Raw genomic sequence first — 16,360 nt, forward strand, 5'->3', positions numbered from 1 at the left:
TGCCAGCCCTGATTGGACCAAATAGACACGTGACCATAGTACAAAGTCGCCCGGTCACGCGCTCGTCAGGCGGTAACTATCACACGTCATGTTAACCTTTGACCCCACCTGTTGGTGGCAGCGTCTGATACAAAATATCATAACACAACTTTGTCTCTCTCTGGCCCGTAAGAGACGCTGGAAAAAAACAACAACAAAACTTCTGATAACATTTCGTTCTTTCGACTCCATCCGTTGTTGATGAGATTCCAGTGTCTGAACTGCATAAGACGACCATAACGTACAGTTTCGATAGATAAATTAGCTACATAGTTATTGATTGAAGGAACGTTATCAATGCACACTATCAATGTGCGCATAGATGCCTCGTAACCAGAGTACAGTTTGGTAAAAAAAGAAACACTTTAGATACACGCTTCATGTTTCCTATACCTAGAACTATACCTACAATTATTTTCAATCGTCCTTTGCCTTGAAAAACATATTTGAGGGGACCTTCCGATTCGTCACCGAAATCCCCTGCCCTGGGTATATTTACCGAATGACAAAAGTCCAAAGTCGCCCGGTCATGCGCTAGTCAGGCGGCAAACGGCACACGTCAGGTTTACCTTTGACCTCCACTTGTTGTTTTCAGCGTCTGTTATGAAATATCGTAACCCAAAATTGTTGCTCCCTGTCTAGCTCGGAAAAAGCGCTTCAAACAACAACAACAGCAAAACCTGAGATATGATTTCGTTATTTTGACTTCTGCCTTCGTAAATAGACAGCTTTCTGATCAGTATACACTGTAATTAGTTGGGTGACGTCACGTATGGATCCGCCCAAGCTGTACTTTGATCATACAAGGTAAAATACTTACAAACAGATGGAGGAAACTTATGTATTAGGTACTTCAGACGCGATGGTACCAAACAACAACTTGGGCTTAATACATTTTACATCAAAAGACATGGCGAGCTTATAATGATTGAATTGCTAGAAAAACATTGGGGGATTTTTCCGATTCATCATAAAATTCCTATGGCTTGGAGATTTAATGTACCACGCGAAGTACAGGTTGTTGACTAAATAAGTCCATCTCAGATCAAACGCACCATCACGCCTTGAAATGGCTTATTCTACCTTTGACCCTGTCAACAAAACTGTGACCGAAAATGTATTTTTTGTTCCGGCGATCTATGACGCCCTGAATAAACAACTCTTCGTTTGGAGGGAGACACAATTTTGACCTATTTGCTTTCCAAATTTCGACGTTGACTAAAAAATCTAACATCATGTCCAATGCTACCATTTGACACAGTTTTGCTCAGTTAAGGTCTTGCTGAATACGTTCATGCTAGTCGTACTCACATTTTTGTTGGACTTCGTTTTGTTGGAGTTACCCCTTGTTTGGGGAGAACCACGATTTTGACTTACTTGCTTCCATATCTAGCCCGTAGAATGATAGGAAACGTCCAATTGTCCAAAGCCACAACTTGAAACATAGTTTGGTTCAGCGTTAGAGTTAAGGTCTTGCTGAATACGTTAATGCCTTACGTACTCATATTTCTGGTTGTTGGACTATACCTTGTACCCTAGTCCCTAGCCCTTCTGTTGACATTGTTTTAAGAAAGTTGCTACGTTTAGAAAACCGACAGCCGTCCTCACCTGTTAAGTCTTGTCAGTGCTGTGTTGTCCTCGTCACCGATAATAATAAAGAAAGGCGACTCTGTTCATGGAACCGTGGGTTTCATCTTCCGGCTGGATGTTAGAGAATACCGGTCCCGCTCACCTGCTGGCACCTGCGGAATAGGGAAGTCCCCAGGTGTGGCCGCACCTTTGTACCGCGCGGGGGCGTCTGGGAAGGAGGGAGATTGGCAAAGTATGATGCTCTCGCAAATGTTGCCTCCTTACATGCAGTTAATATATCTTGCCCAGGGGTTATTTTGGGACAGCCCACTTCTTGCATGAGAAGGAGTATGGGCGAAACATGCTGTATTTGCTTAAGGGCAAATGACGGCCTTTCTAGTAGCCTTGTACGTTTTGATTGACACTTGTTAGCTTGAACGAGTTGGAAGGTTTTCTATGTCTATTGGATTAGTGTACTTAATCATAATGCAGAAAATATTATTTTCTCAGTAGTAAATAAACATATCTTTGCATCTTAAAGGACAAGACTTTAATTACAGGTTGACATGGATATCATATCTTCAATGTCTTATTCTTGATTCCCTCCAACAGCTAAGTGTTTAACATAACGAGCACCATTAAAAAGACTGGTGTATTTTTTACAGTTCTCACAACCATACCAGAAGACAAAACTATCAAACACGACCACGTGTGTCAAACTTTTGGATTTCCGGACTCACGGGATAGTTACAAATGAATATAAAGATCAATTTGATTATTCTGATGTTTATTTAGGAACAGAGGAAACTTCTGTGGGCCGTGGACCGCTGTGAAGGTCTATTATACACTAGATTGGGCAGGCTTATAGAGCCGTAAAACCGGCTGTTTTTGATTATGAAACAAAAGTCGAGGAGGAATTAGACAAACATAACCTGATTTGCATACGAGAGAGAGAAAAAGCATGTAGAATGTCAAATAGTCATCACGTTTCACAATAATTAATAAAAAAAAGTCAGCTTCGATTGGGGTTACAATGATGTTCTTAGTTTAATTTAATACATGTATGGCTTTAGCGTTATCGTAATGTAGGGAACGTCTATGTAAAGCGTCTTTCAACAACGATTGGGCTTCCCCATAGACCTGCTGGTATAATGGATGTATATTTTTAAATGTGGAAAAGGGCCGGTTGTTTGAGAGGGCACCAGACCTACTCTGTATCCAAGAGCTTGCGTTGAACCTCTAAGAGGATGCGATCCATCAGTGCCGCCATATCGTCCTGTGGTGGAATGTATCCGTCAACGTGGTTGGCTATTTCCTGCCGCACATCCTCGTCTTGAAGCTCTCTAACCGCCGCTCCTTCCTCAGAGAGCCTCTTGGCGAGGGCATGAATGGTAGGTCTTAGCGTTTGCCACAGGATAACGGATTGCTCTCTTCGATAGTCCCTGACCACTCGTTCTTTGCGGCTTTTATTTGCTGCTGCCGCCGCTTCTGTCGTCTCCCGGAGTCGCCTCCTGTAGTTTGCTTCGCTGTCCCCCTCCAGCCTCGCTCGTCGCATGTTTCGGCGGCCGTTAGGGAGCTTGCCCGGCTTCGCTACCGACCGGTAGCCCTGATAAGCCAGGCTGTTCTCCCGCCACAGCCGCTCCGCTTCCTTCAGGGCTGCCTCCAGGGTTCCGAAGCCACCTTCTGCTTTTGTTTTGTTTAGCTTCTCACGGAACTCAGCCCCCCACACCTCCTCTGATTCGTAAGCAGAGACAAGCTTACGGGAGCGGCATCGGGCACTCTTGGTCACGAATGCCCGGTAGACCTCCTCCGTAACCGGCATACGGGGTCTGACGTGATCCGGAAGACACATCAGCTGCTCGTCATCCAGCCCCTTGAAGAAGTCATTCTTCACTCGCTGTATCATGACCCTAACATGATCGTGTAGCGAGTCCTCTTTCCGTCTGGGAGGAAAGAGAGCGCTCAGCCCTGCCTTCCCGATCACGTTGTTGTTCATCATTGAAATTAGTGTAAGAGTTAGACAACATATTGATACCTGGCCTTTTTAAAGGGAGGGTTCAATTGATATTCAAGAAAACCGACCAATAGGCAACAACCATTAGAGTGGGGACTTCGACTAGGTACGAAGTGATTGCGTGGTTCAAGTGGTGTCGCATTTTTCTATCACCTCCGCAGATTATATTGACACGCTACTGACGTTCTGATAATGACACTTGCGTTTTGTTTTCAGACCGGAAGGACATGACTTGTCCAACACTTGATCGAATTACAAATGGCAACGTACTGCTGTAGCCAGGAAAATCAGTATATTGAAGGTACTGAATGTCCAAACAGTGTAGTACGCACAAACTTGAAGGGTAAACATGGACAAGGGAACATTTCCCAGGGGAAAATAAATAATTTTGCTTTGCACACAGGATGGTTGAATAAAAACAATTCAAACTTAACAACCGGATGAAATTCGGAGATTTGATTCCGGATGTTTCGAGTGACATCGATCACTCTTCTTCAGCGTCCAGTACATGGGACCCCGCTTTGCAACACAAGGACAGCAACAGTTACCATGATGTTGTCTTACAATCTTAACATGTTTTACATTTCAATGACATTTGCATACGTTTCGTACGAGTTGGTGTTCTTCACATGTTCAACCGGTTTTCCGAGTTAAGAGTTACTAGCATTGTATTCGTTTTGTCAGTTCATTTTAGTGACGCTGACGAAGAGTGAAGGATGTCACTCGAACGATCGGAATTAAATCTCCGAATTTTATCAATTTTTAGAGTTGAATTGTATTTATATATTGTTTACCTGGATGTTTAACCTTCATAAACGTATAAAAGATGAGTACCTTCAATTGAAACAGATGTATGAGTTTTAATTGTGTATTGACAAAGGCCCTCGAGTCAGAAATGACAGAAGTAGAGTAGTCAAATTACGACGCATCTGTATACTGCCAGAGTTGGTGGATAAAACCGGTTTGGTGTTTTATACTTGATCATGAAACAAAGGGAGGTACAAAGTTTAGTATGTAGCTTTCCAAGCGAAGATTACAGACAACGCTTGAGATGGGACAACAAATTTTCACGGAAAATGAAATTATTACTTGGCATCAATGTGGAAATTATTCCGGGGGCTTCAAATATTACCTTTAAGTTTCAAAATGAAGAAAAAAACTTCACCTATAGGGTACGAAATGCTCACCTTTGAAATTTAGTGTTGGGATAATTTGTTTTATGTAATACGTTGTAGTATGTTATTGACTTAGCCTTGTATAGTCTCAAAAAGGACCCCTAGCGGCCTGATTTGATCTGCAATGGACCACTTTGTTCTGAACTTTTTTAGACGATAAGTCAAGCAGGGGTCAATGAGGTTATTATCAAATTAAATTCACGTAAGTTTTGTTTAATTGTGTGAACTTTTATTCTCATAGGAAGGAAAAATCACAAACACATGGACGTGTTCTCACCTTTTATTAATCACTTAGTCTAACACAGATAATCAAGTACCTTTGACACACGGTCAAATCGAGTCTATATCAACTACCAACTGCATACGAGTCGCACGAAACCTTTTGAATTAACTTCAATAATTCAAATGCTATTGAGACTAGCTAAGCAGGTCAACAAGCTTAAATAAAAACATAAAGTCAAGCGAGAAAAATGTGCATCACATTATCTATAACATTTCGACAACAGTCTATAGACAAGTAATGCTGCGGTCACAATTAAAAAACGAGTAGTTCACGGGCTGTTTTATTTGAACTTTCGGACGTGACCCTTACGTGTCTCCGCGTGTCACCCTGTGACAACCCGGCTATTTTTGGGCACGGCTGGATCCCGGGATTTTTTATCCGGAGTTAAGATTAACCCGGGACCCGGTTGCAAATAGTTCTGAGGAATTCTATGGTTTATTGCATCCTTAACGGACAACGGCGCTAAATTCTGTAATAGTGAGTAACCCATAAGTGTTTGATCAGTTCAACGTATTTCTACTTAGTTACTGTTTTACCACATGTTATTATAAAGACTTAAGTCATTTATTTACAATGGTTGATTAAAGACATACACGAACGGTAACTATAGCAACTAACATCTAAAGAGAAATTCAAGTGTTTCGACTGACAGAAGAGAAGATGTCAACTTCGAACGCCGATAAATGGACCCATATGACTTAGGTCATATTAACACGTTATAACTTTTTACAATTTGAGTTGAGTCTTTTAAGTTCTCCACGCTAAATCACAATTCTACAAATCGTGTAATGACATTGCTTTCAATAGCGAAAATCGGCAACGCTTCAATCAGAAATGTTAGTCATCTATATAAATGCAAATATCGTTCAGTTACTGAACCGCCCGCAATACATGTCTGAATGTTCCTATGTGTTTTACGAACTTCGTTGACAAAACTGCCTGCTACACTGTCAAATATGTATGGTTCTTTTACATTGTTGGTCTTCATTACATTATCCAGCTTACTAAAAGGTTTGAAACAATTATCACACGTGTACAGTTTCTCACACTTGTGGGTCTACATGTGTCTCTTCAGAAAACGTTAACCAAACTCACCAAACCATTTGCTACATTACCTCTCACTCCTGTAGGATTTCTCAACTGTGTGAGTTTTAACTAGTTTCTTCATATTGAATGAAAGACTCACTCAACTGTCTACTTACATCTGTACGGTGTATGTTTTAATATGATATTAAGAGAACACAATATGATATTAAGAGAACACAACAGACCAACTGACTGCTCCACTACTCACATCTGCAAAGTTTGAGATATGAGAGCTCTACCAGAGAACACGTCTGTTGCACTTCTCACAGCTTTAGGGTTTCTCACCATTGTGGGTCCGCATATGCCTCTTCAGAGTTCCCGATTCAGCAAAACGTCTGTTGCATGTATCACACCTGTATGGTTTCTCGCCAGTGTGAGTCCTCATGTGTCTCTCCAGAGCAACCAACTGACTAAAATGCCTGCTGCACTCTGTAGGGTTTATCTCCAGTGTGAGTTTTCATATGGTTCTTCAGATTACAAAGATGGCTAAACTGCTTTCTGCACTCCTCACATCTGTAGGGTTTATCTCCCGTGTGAGTTCTCATGTGACTCGTCAGATTACCCAGGTTACTGAACTGCTTGCTGCACTCCTCACATCTGTAAGGTCTCTCTCCAGTGTGGGTCCTCATGTGGATCTTTAGACCACCCAGCTCACTGAACTGTTTGTTACACTGATCACATCTATACGGTTTCTCTCCAGTGTGAGTCCTTATATGCCTCTTCAGATCGCCCAGCTGACCGAACTGTTTGCTGCACTCCTCACATCTGTACCGTTTCTCTCCGGTGTGAATTATCATGTGTCTTTTTAGATGACTCAGTCGACCGAACTGCCTGCTGCACTCCTCACACCTGTATGGTTTCTCTCCAGTGTGATTCCTGATATGTCTCTTCAGGGAACCAAGCTTACTGAACTGTGTGTTACACTTCTCACACCTGTAAGGTTTCTCACCAGTGTGGATTCTCATGTGTCTCTTCAGATCACCAAGCCGACTGAAGCTTTTATCGCAATTTTCGCACAGGTACGGTTTCTCAGTCCGTGTCTCGCACATAGATGGTTCCTTATCGGCGTGTATATGGCCCTTGTCATTCTCGTTCCACTGTTCGGCATGATGAAGGCCCTCTCCACGTGCATCCATCTCCTCGTCTTGTTTCAGATGGATCCTTTTTTGGCTGCCATGTCGATTAATTTTCTTGACCTGAAAGAAAATTTAATAGTCATTCACTAGTTTTTGTGCACACTACAGACACATATACTGCAGTATTTCACCTTAGAGGGGCGGAATCCATCACCAAAGACGCTATAGTCATACCTATATTGCACTACAGGCTTGAAAGTCGGTTGTGTCCTCACCAGCCTCGTTTCGGTGCTGACCAATCTGAGCAAACCCGGGAAAATTCCGAATAGCTGCAAAATTTACCATAGGTATATTCTTATGTCACTCACGAAGAAGAAAATCTATCTTGTTTCAACCGTATACGTAGAGAGGTGCGTGGAAATGTATGAACTTTTCGAGGGGAGATTTGTAAAACACAGTTCATTGCACTTTGTACGTTGAAATGGTCAACTCCTCTGTCTTTTAGATATATGCCTGAAAGTTCACACATTAACACAGAACACCTGAAGACTGAAGCTTGACATGCCATATTTCGTGCCGACCGTGTGTCTAACATACATGTATTACAAACTTGGCTGGGTGACTTGAATTTGTGCATGCCGTAATGCCAATTCATTCAGCAAGAGCCAACAATGTGCAGTTCAAAATACTAGTTACATGTTTATGGCTAGGTCTTGTTGTCTAACTCAAATGAATATCAAAAATCACTTTAATCCGTCTGATGGCAGACAGGAAAGCTCTTTCGTCGATATGAAGATAAAAAACCAGCTGCCACCAGAGAACTAGTTTAGACAAGTAGATTGGACGAGCTTTTAGGGTGGTAAAACCACTTTGGGAGACTACAATAACAAAACAAAAGTCAAATACGAATCAGACAAGTAAACCATTGTTTGCATACAAGAGTGACTAGACAACATTTTGGACAGAAACTTAATATACAGCTGAACTTGTATGTGTAGTAAACGCAGATAACTTTTAAATGAACTGATAAGTGTACATCGCGAGGCAGGACTCAAGAATGAGACTTGTTCGTTTATCATTGGTCAGAGCACAAAAGATAAAATCATTTGCAGCGTCTTGACAATTATTGTTCTAAAGCACACAGAAGTCATACGGCATTCGCTTACTCGCGATTACAGATAAAAGTTTAGTTTAATGCTTCAAGATCTCCATACATTGTAAGCCTGATAAAGCTTAAGACTCCTTGCTGGTCTCGAAAAAGTAACAGTTGCCTGTAAGTTTACCATGTTTTTTTTTTTGTACTGTCAGAGTACAAGATCGACACTAGCTATCTCAGCATCTTCGGAATGTAATCAAGCAAGGAGGTTAAATATAAATATACAAGGAGAACGGACGGGATTAACACCCCGCTGTGCGCTATTGTACTGACCCGCCAAACCCCGGGGCTATCTATTGTTTCCGCCCTCCGGCGGCGCTCCTTTGTTCTGGCAAGTGCCCCTCAGGCATTGGCGGCAAAACCATTCAAATTCTATGCTAATGAGCCCGATCGTGACGTCAAGCCCTCCGATGCTGGCCCGAGCGACTAGCAAGAAGCCAGCAGTTTCCGAGGATTACCTTATTTGGGAAGCGAATGTGACTTGCGCAGACGGCATTATTGGCGAGAGTGGACTAAGGCGGCCATTTTGGTATGTCTTTCATCGCTGTGCTACAAAGATGGGTGTGTTTACATGCTTTTTTGTAGCTGTGCATGGAATGTTTTGGCTCAAAAATATGAAGAATATTCTGTGTTAGATGCCTTTATAAAAATATTATAACAGTTTCCCCACCAAAACCGAAGGTTTTCTAGGATAGTTCATAACTTTGGTGTTCCATTGTAATATTTTTTGTTGTTCGACTCCGTCAAGTTTTCTTCGACTCTTCGCAAGACTTTTGCACTATTTTTGTGTAAGTCTGGTCTCTGTGGATTTCATTTGTAGTCATAGGCATGGTTTGGAGCAAAGTATTAGCCACAGGGAATTGTATACACGGCATTATGATTGTTATGTCACCCCGGAATGTGTTCAAACATTGAATCAAACCAATGTGGTTAAATAAAGATAATCGCCACGCTTTCCAGTTTTACTTTTACTTATTTATTCGATCTTATAGACAACCTCGACTTGACCTAACCATGTCTATATGTCTATCCGTCCTGCGTTCTTGTATGTTTACCCGTATACTGCACACGTATTTGACCGCTGGCGGCAACGGGGTTTGTATTTGCCTGCTCTGTCGGATTGTCGCTATCGCTACACGCTTCTTCGTGCCCTATTTTGCTAAAATTGTCCTAAAAATCGCTGGATTTCAAAGTCACTCCACTCAAAATCGTCATCTCCTGGGAGGGTCATCTTGTGAAAACAGACTGTGAACAAAGACACAAGCCAGCGCGGGTGATGCAAATTGGGGGTAATTAGCACCTTGATGCGAAGTTGTTGAAACGCACTCTCCTGAAAGAAGGCAAATTGTGTCCTTTCTCCTTGTATATTTGAATCAAGGCAGTACTTACCGAAATACAACGCTCCAACAGACTGCACGATTTTCCAACAGCGACACACACAGGTCTCCACGTCTGCAGAGTCGGTAATGGCAGAAGGAGCAATGGCGGGTTTATATAATGACGGAGTTGGTGAATAAAACCGGTTTGGTGTGTTACTCTTGATTATGAAACAAAAGGAGGTACAATGTTTGTAACGCTGATTTGCATATGGAAGTTGCAGACTACATTGGAGAGGACAGCAAATGATCACGGAACCTGAAAACATTGGTTAAATTAGGAGGCTTCTTTCGAGGTGTTTCAAACATATTCAAATGTGAAAATAATTACATGCGATATAAGGCAAAACACAACTCGCATCATCTCTAGTTTGTGTTAAAATAGTTTTCTCAGTTCTTGTTCTTTTCACTGGTCCCGTAACAAACTTCCTTTGTTACTCTTGTCTGCTGCCACCGCAGCTGACTGAAGCTATTGTTGCACAAGCGCGAATGCTGTTTCTAACCAGTATGAGGTTGCTTGCGTTAACGTTCTTTAGTTCACTGGCCAATGGTGCTAGTGAACTGCTCGTTTTGATTTGAATTCCTTTGCCTGAACAAGCTGGACGAGTCTACCACTAGTTAATAAGATAACTTATACTTACGAAATGATTATTATGTCAGTAATACACAAGTATGTCTTTGCCTTCAAAAGACAAGACTGCATAGGTTTACATGGATATTATATCGTCAATGTGTTATTCTTGATTCCTTCCAACAAGTAAGTGTTTAACTGATGCCAATGAGCACCATTAGAAAGACTGGTATTTTTTCACAGTTGTCATAACCGTACCAGACAACAAAACTATCAAACAAGATCACGTGTGTCGACCTTTCAGATCTCCGGACTAACAGGATAGTTACTAGTGAATATAAAGATCAATTTGATTATTCTGATGTACTCTGGGCCGCTGTAAACGTCTTTTATACATTAGCTTGGGCAGGTTTTTAGGGCCGTAAAACCGGCTGTTTTTGATTATGAAACAACGGTCGATTAGAAACCAGACAAACATACCCTAATTTGCATACGAGAATGAGAAAGAAAATGAAGAATGAATCATGATGCTTTTTTTATGTGTTTCAAATAGTATCAGCAAGCTTGAAAATAATCACAAAAAGTCTCATACAGCACAAACATATAACGTATATCAGCTCCGATTCGGGGTATGATGATGTTCTTAGTATAATACATGTAGGGGTTTAGTGTGTTCTATATCAACTACCAACTGCATACGAGTCGCACGAAACCTTTTAAATTAACTTTAAGAATTTAAATGCTTTTGAGACTTAGTCGGTCAACAAGCTAAGCTACACACATAAAGCAAAGCGAAATTTTGCATTACAGTATTTATAATATTTGACAACAGTCTATAGACAAGTAATGATACGGTCATGATTTGAAAACGAGTAGCTAACGGGCTGTTTTATAAGAACTTTCGGACGTAACCCCTACGTGGCCCCGCGTGTCACCTTGCTAGTTTTGGGAACGGCCGGACCCCGGCTAGTTTTGGGAACGGCCGGACCCCGAGTTTAAGTCAACGGTTGCAAATAGTTTTGCGGAATTCATGGCTTTATTGCAACCATAACGGATAACGACGATAAATTCTGTAATAGAGAGTAACCCACAAGTGTTTAAACAGTTTAACGGATTTCTACTTAGTAGATGTCTTTTTTTACCAAATCCTATTATAAAGACTGCATTCATTTATTTACAAAGGTTAATTAAAGACTAACATGAACGGTAATTATAGCAACTAACATCTAAGAAGAAATTCAAGTGTTTCGAAAAATAGAAGCGAAGATATCAACTTCGAATGCCGATAAAGGGTCCCATATTACTTCGGTTATATTAACACGTTTTTACAATATGAGTTGAGTCTTTTAACTTCTCCACGATAAATCACAAAGCTACTAATCGTATAGTGACATTACTTTCAATGGCGTAAATCACCAACGCAGCAATCGCAAATTTTAGTCATCTATAAACATGCCAATATCGTTCAGTTACTAAACCGCCCGCATTATATGTCTAACTGTTCATATGCATATGTGTTTTTTTACAAACTTTGATGACAAAACTGTATGCTACACTTGTCACATCTGTAGGGTTATTTCACATTGTGTCTTCATTAGATTATCCAGCTTACTAAACGGCTTGAAACAATCATCACACGTGTACAGTTTCTCACACTTGTGGGTCTATACATGTATATCCAGAAAACCCAACTCACCGAACCATTTACTAAACTTCCTCTCACTTCTGCAGGCTTTATCAACTGTGTGAGTCTCTTCAGATTAAATAGAAGGCTCGCTCAACTGTCTACTTACATCTGTATGTTTTTTCTGCAGTGTGAATTTTAATGAAAGTTTATTGCAAATACACGCAAGCGGTAATTGCAGAACAAAGAACACAAATAATGAAGAAAAATACAATGATATTAAGGGCTACATCTAATGTGATGGTTTTATAGAGAACACAGTCGACCGACTGTCTGCTCCACTACTTACATCTGTAAAGGTTTTCACAAGTTTGAGATATGATATGCTGTTTGTTGCACCTCTCACGGCCTTAGGTTTTGTGGGTCCGCATGTGCTTCTTCCGAGTTCCCGATTCAGCAAAACGTCTGTTGCATGTCTCACACCTGTATGGTTTCTCGCCAGTGTGGGTCCTCATGTGCCTCTTCAGAGCAACCAACTGACGGAACTGTCTACTGCACTCCTCACATCTGTAGGGTTTATCTCCAGTGTGAGTTTTCACATGCGTCTTCAAATTACCCAGCTGGCTGAACTGTTTGCTGCACTCCTCACATCTGTACGGCTTCTCACCAGTGTGAGTTCTCATATGAGTCTTCAGCTGACCCAGCTCACTGAACTGCTTGCTGCACATTTCACATCTGTAAGGTTTCTCTCCAGTGTGGGTCCTCATGTGGGTCTTCAGAGAACCCAGCTCACTGAAATGATGGTTACACTTCTCACATCTATACGCTTTCTCTCCAGAGTGAGTCCTCATATGTACTTTCAGGTCACCCAGGCGACCAAACAGTTTGCTGCACTACTCACACCTGTACGCCTTCTCTCCAGTGTGAGTTATCATGTGGTTCTTCAGATGACCCAGCCGACTGAACTGTCTGCTGCACTCCACACATCTGTAGGGTTTCTCACCGGTGTGAGTCCTTATATGCTTCTTCAAAGAACCTGATTCACTAAAACATTTGCTGCACTCCTCACACCTGTAGGGTTGCTCACCTGTATGAGTCCGAATGTGACGCTTCAGATTATATAGCGTACTGAAACGTTTGCTACACTCCTCACATCTTTGCGATTTTTCACCAGTATGGACCATCATATGCTTCTTCAGATTACTCAGCCGACTAAACTGTTTGCTGCATTCCTCACATCTGTACGGTTTCTCACCAGTGTGAGTCCTCATGTGCATCTTTAGCGGACCTAACCCTCTAAATTGTTTTTTGCACTGCTCACACGTGTAGGGCTTCTCACTGGTGTGAGTTCTTAAATGCGTCTTCATATTACCCAGATGACTAAATTGTTTGTTGCACTTCTCACAACTGTAGGGTTTCTCGCCAGTGTGAGTCCTGATGTGAATCTTCAGCTGACCCAGCGCATTAAATTGTTTTTTTACATTGCTCACATGTGTAGGGTTTCTCTCCAGTGTGAGTCCTCATATGCCTCCTCAGAGAACCCATCTCACTAAATTGCTTGTTACACTTCTCACATCTGTTAGGTTTCTCACCAGTGTGAGTCCTCGTGTGTTTCTTCAGATCACTCATCTGACTGAAGCTTTTATTGCAATATTCGCACAAGTGCGGTTTCTTACCAGTGTGAGTCCTTATGAGTGCCGGTAGTTCCCTCGGGGTGTTGGACTGCCTATGACCTTTCTCACACATAGATGGTTCCTTACCGGTGTGTATCTGTGTGTGCTCCTTGTCACATTCGTTCCACTGTTGCGCATTAGGAAGATCCACTCCACATCCATTTCATTCCTCGTCTTGTTTCAGATGAGATACATTTTGTGTTGCCATGTTGATTAAGTTTCTGGGCCTGCAAGAAAGTTTAGATAGTTAGTCGCAGCTTTTTCTCCGAAGTGTTGATACACTTAAATTGGCTATTGCAATGACAAAGCTACCCTGATTTGTATTGCATACCCGGTTAACCGCATCAAGGCGTAACACGCCAGGTTTGTACTAAAGAGTACAATCTGCATATCCGGAAAGATGTATATGATCCACACACACCGGGAAGGACCCTTACTCTTATCGATGCGTTGGGTTCTTTAACGTGTTTGAGGTGTGGCTCTCCTCAAACACAGGAGCTCCATTTAAGGTCCCATCATAGGGACGTCCCTAACCGAAGCTAGGTACTCATTTTCACCTGAGTAAAGTGGGGAAAGCCGTGTTAAGTGCCTTTCCCAAGGGCACAACGTCAACGGGACAAATCAGGGAACCCCAGATTCGTTCCCGGTATCTCCAAACACCCTGCCACTACGCCATGTCGCTTTTGATAAACAGTATGCCTACATTGATGGATAGATCACTTGCCAATTACGGCGACCATACTGCGGTAAACAAAGTGACCGGATCAAAGTGACACATGTACAAACAAATAGCGCAGCCGGTACATACCAACCTTTCCCTGAGGCGAGAGAACTTACAAACCTTTGCTTAACAGATGTTGGCAACAACTTTAACCACGAAAATTCTTGTAATTTGACATTTCTAACAACATTGATTTCTCACATGTGAAAGTTTTTATGGGGCATAAAAACCAAGTGCGCATGGATCTAGCCTCCACCAGACCTTCCTGCGGGAGTTAGACTAAAGAGGAATAACTGGTTAGAAGGTTAGCAGTCAATCGCGGACTCATCTCAATATGGAAAAAAATGTCGTCTGCAGTGGATGTCATTTATAAATTTTACTTGCCCTGGCCTAAGGTAATATTAAACCAGCAACATAGATATTGGATAAATATTAGAATAAAGCTTTGTATGTTTACAGCCAAAACTGAACATCAAGCGTTTAGTCACGGTACTGGAGCGCCGACTAGTGATTAGTGGCGAAACAGCAGTCTTAGAACTGTCGAAAGTTTAAAGATTGCAGTACCGTCACAAATCACTAGCCAGCACTTTATTACCATGATTAAACGCTTGATGGGGACTAGACTCAACAAATTGACCCTCAACAGTATATCTGGGGTCCGCGCGGACCCCGGCACTATATGCTGTGATATTTTCTACTCTATTGAAGACTTTTGTCTGATTTGTTAAGTAATTGTCACCTGGAAATTTTAACACCCCTACCGTGAAAATCGTTTCGTTAAATGTATTTATGAAATTTTCATCACTTATTTTCATTTGTAGTCCGCACGGAACCCAGTCGCTCTTTTCAATAATAAAGAGATAGATATAATTCTATCATATCGTTACCTAGGAGTTATATTTTACGGCAGGATGTACATTTAGCGCTGCCACGAGAAAGCTTCAAAAGAGGGTCTTAAGAGCAATGATTAACTTAAGAAGTACTCTTGGAGAACCTAGATCTTCTGTTTCACTGCACTGTAAACTGTTTGAAACATGTATTGTACCGATATTATTGTATGGGTCTGAAGTATGGTGCAATAGTAAGATGAATAACAAGAAAGAGACTGCACATTTGAAATTCTGTAAATATGTCCTTGAAGTTCGGAAGAACGCCAGTAACTTCGCCAGTAGAGCGAAACTGGGTCGTTTTCCGTTGCTTATAGAGGCTCAAAGCAGAATGTACAGTTACTATGTTAGATTAGTTAACGAGGTAGTCTTCAATACAAAGCCTACATGGTACAACAAGAACTAGATCACCGAAAAACATCCTGCTGGCTATCTAATGTAATAGAAATGTTAGAGAAGGCCGGTTTTGCCTACCTGTACATAAACGGTAACTCAAACACACCTTCTCATTTAAATGAACTAAATAACGATTGAAGGATATTTACATCAAAAAATTCAATTTAGACTTACATGAAAAAGGACGAAGAAAAAATCAAGGCAACAAATCAAGGACTTGGAAAAAAATCAAAGAGATTTATGAAAGAGAAACATATTTAAACACTGCAGTCTACGAACATCGCAGAGCGATGTATAAACTTCGCATCAGCGACCACCCCCTGCACATAGCATCAGGCAGGCATAACCGTACCCCTCTGAATGATAGAACATGCAAATTCTGCGACCATTTGTATGCTGAAAATGTAACCCACTTTTACTCCATTATTTTGTATTTGAATATGAGCGTCAATCGCAAACAATAGAATTAGACAAGAAATTTACAAAAATGTCAAAGCAGGACACGTTTATATACCTGATGTCATGTGAGAACGAACATATAATAGACAAAGTATGTAGTCATACTTCCAAATGTTTCAGAAAGAGAGAAGAAAGTACCAGGTGATCAACATTAGTCTAGCAATAGTCCCATTTTGTCTGTATTTTAGTTTTTCAATGTTAGAATGTAGCATCTTATCAATTCATGTTTTGCATTATGCTTTTTATGTTATTTAG

The 16,360-nt window shown here is 41.3% G+C and overlaps 1 protein-coding gene and 1 pseudogene across 1 annotated transcript; both read right to left on the reverse strand.

Annotated features, from left to right (window-relative positions):
* Positions 1–5,172: 5,172 nt before the first annotated feature.
* On the reverse strand, positions 5,173–10,030 carry LOC136441413 (zinc finger protein 678-like). Its single transcript, XM_066437697.1, has 2 exons — positions 9,788–10,030; positions 5,173–7,362 (listed from the first exon to the last, which is right to left on the reverse strand). The coding sequence occupies exon 2, from the start codon at positions 7,300–7,302 to the stop codon at positions 6,577–6,579; it is 726 nt and encodes a 241-aa protein (XP_066293794.1). The 5' UTR covers positions 7,303–7,362; positions 9,788–10,030; the 3' UTR covers positions 5,173–6,576.
* Positions 10,031–11,343: 1,313 nt separating this feature from the next.
* On the reverse strand, positions 11,344–13,799 carry LOC136441961 (zinc finger protein 678-like; annotated as a pseudogene).
* Positions 13,800–16,360: the final 2,561 nt, after the last annotated feature.

The sequence above is a fragment of the Branchiostoma lanceolatum genome, chromosome 9, assembly GCF_035083965.1.
Source record: "Branchiostoma lanceolatum isolate klBraLanc5 chromosome 9, klBraLanc5.hap2, whole genome shotgun sequence".
Lineage (NCBI taxonomy): Eukaryota > Metazoa > Chordata > Leptocardii > Amphioxiformes > Branchiostomatidae > Branchiostoma > Branchiostoma lanceolatum.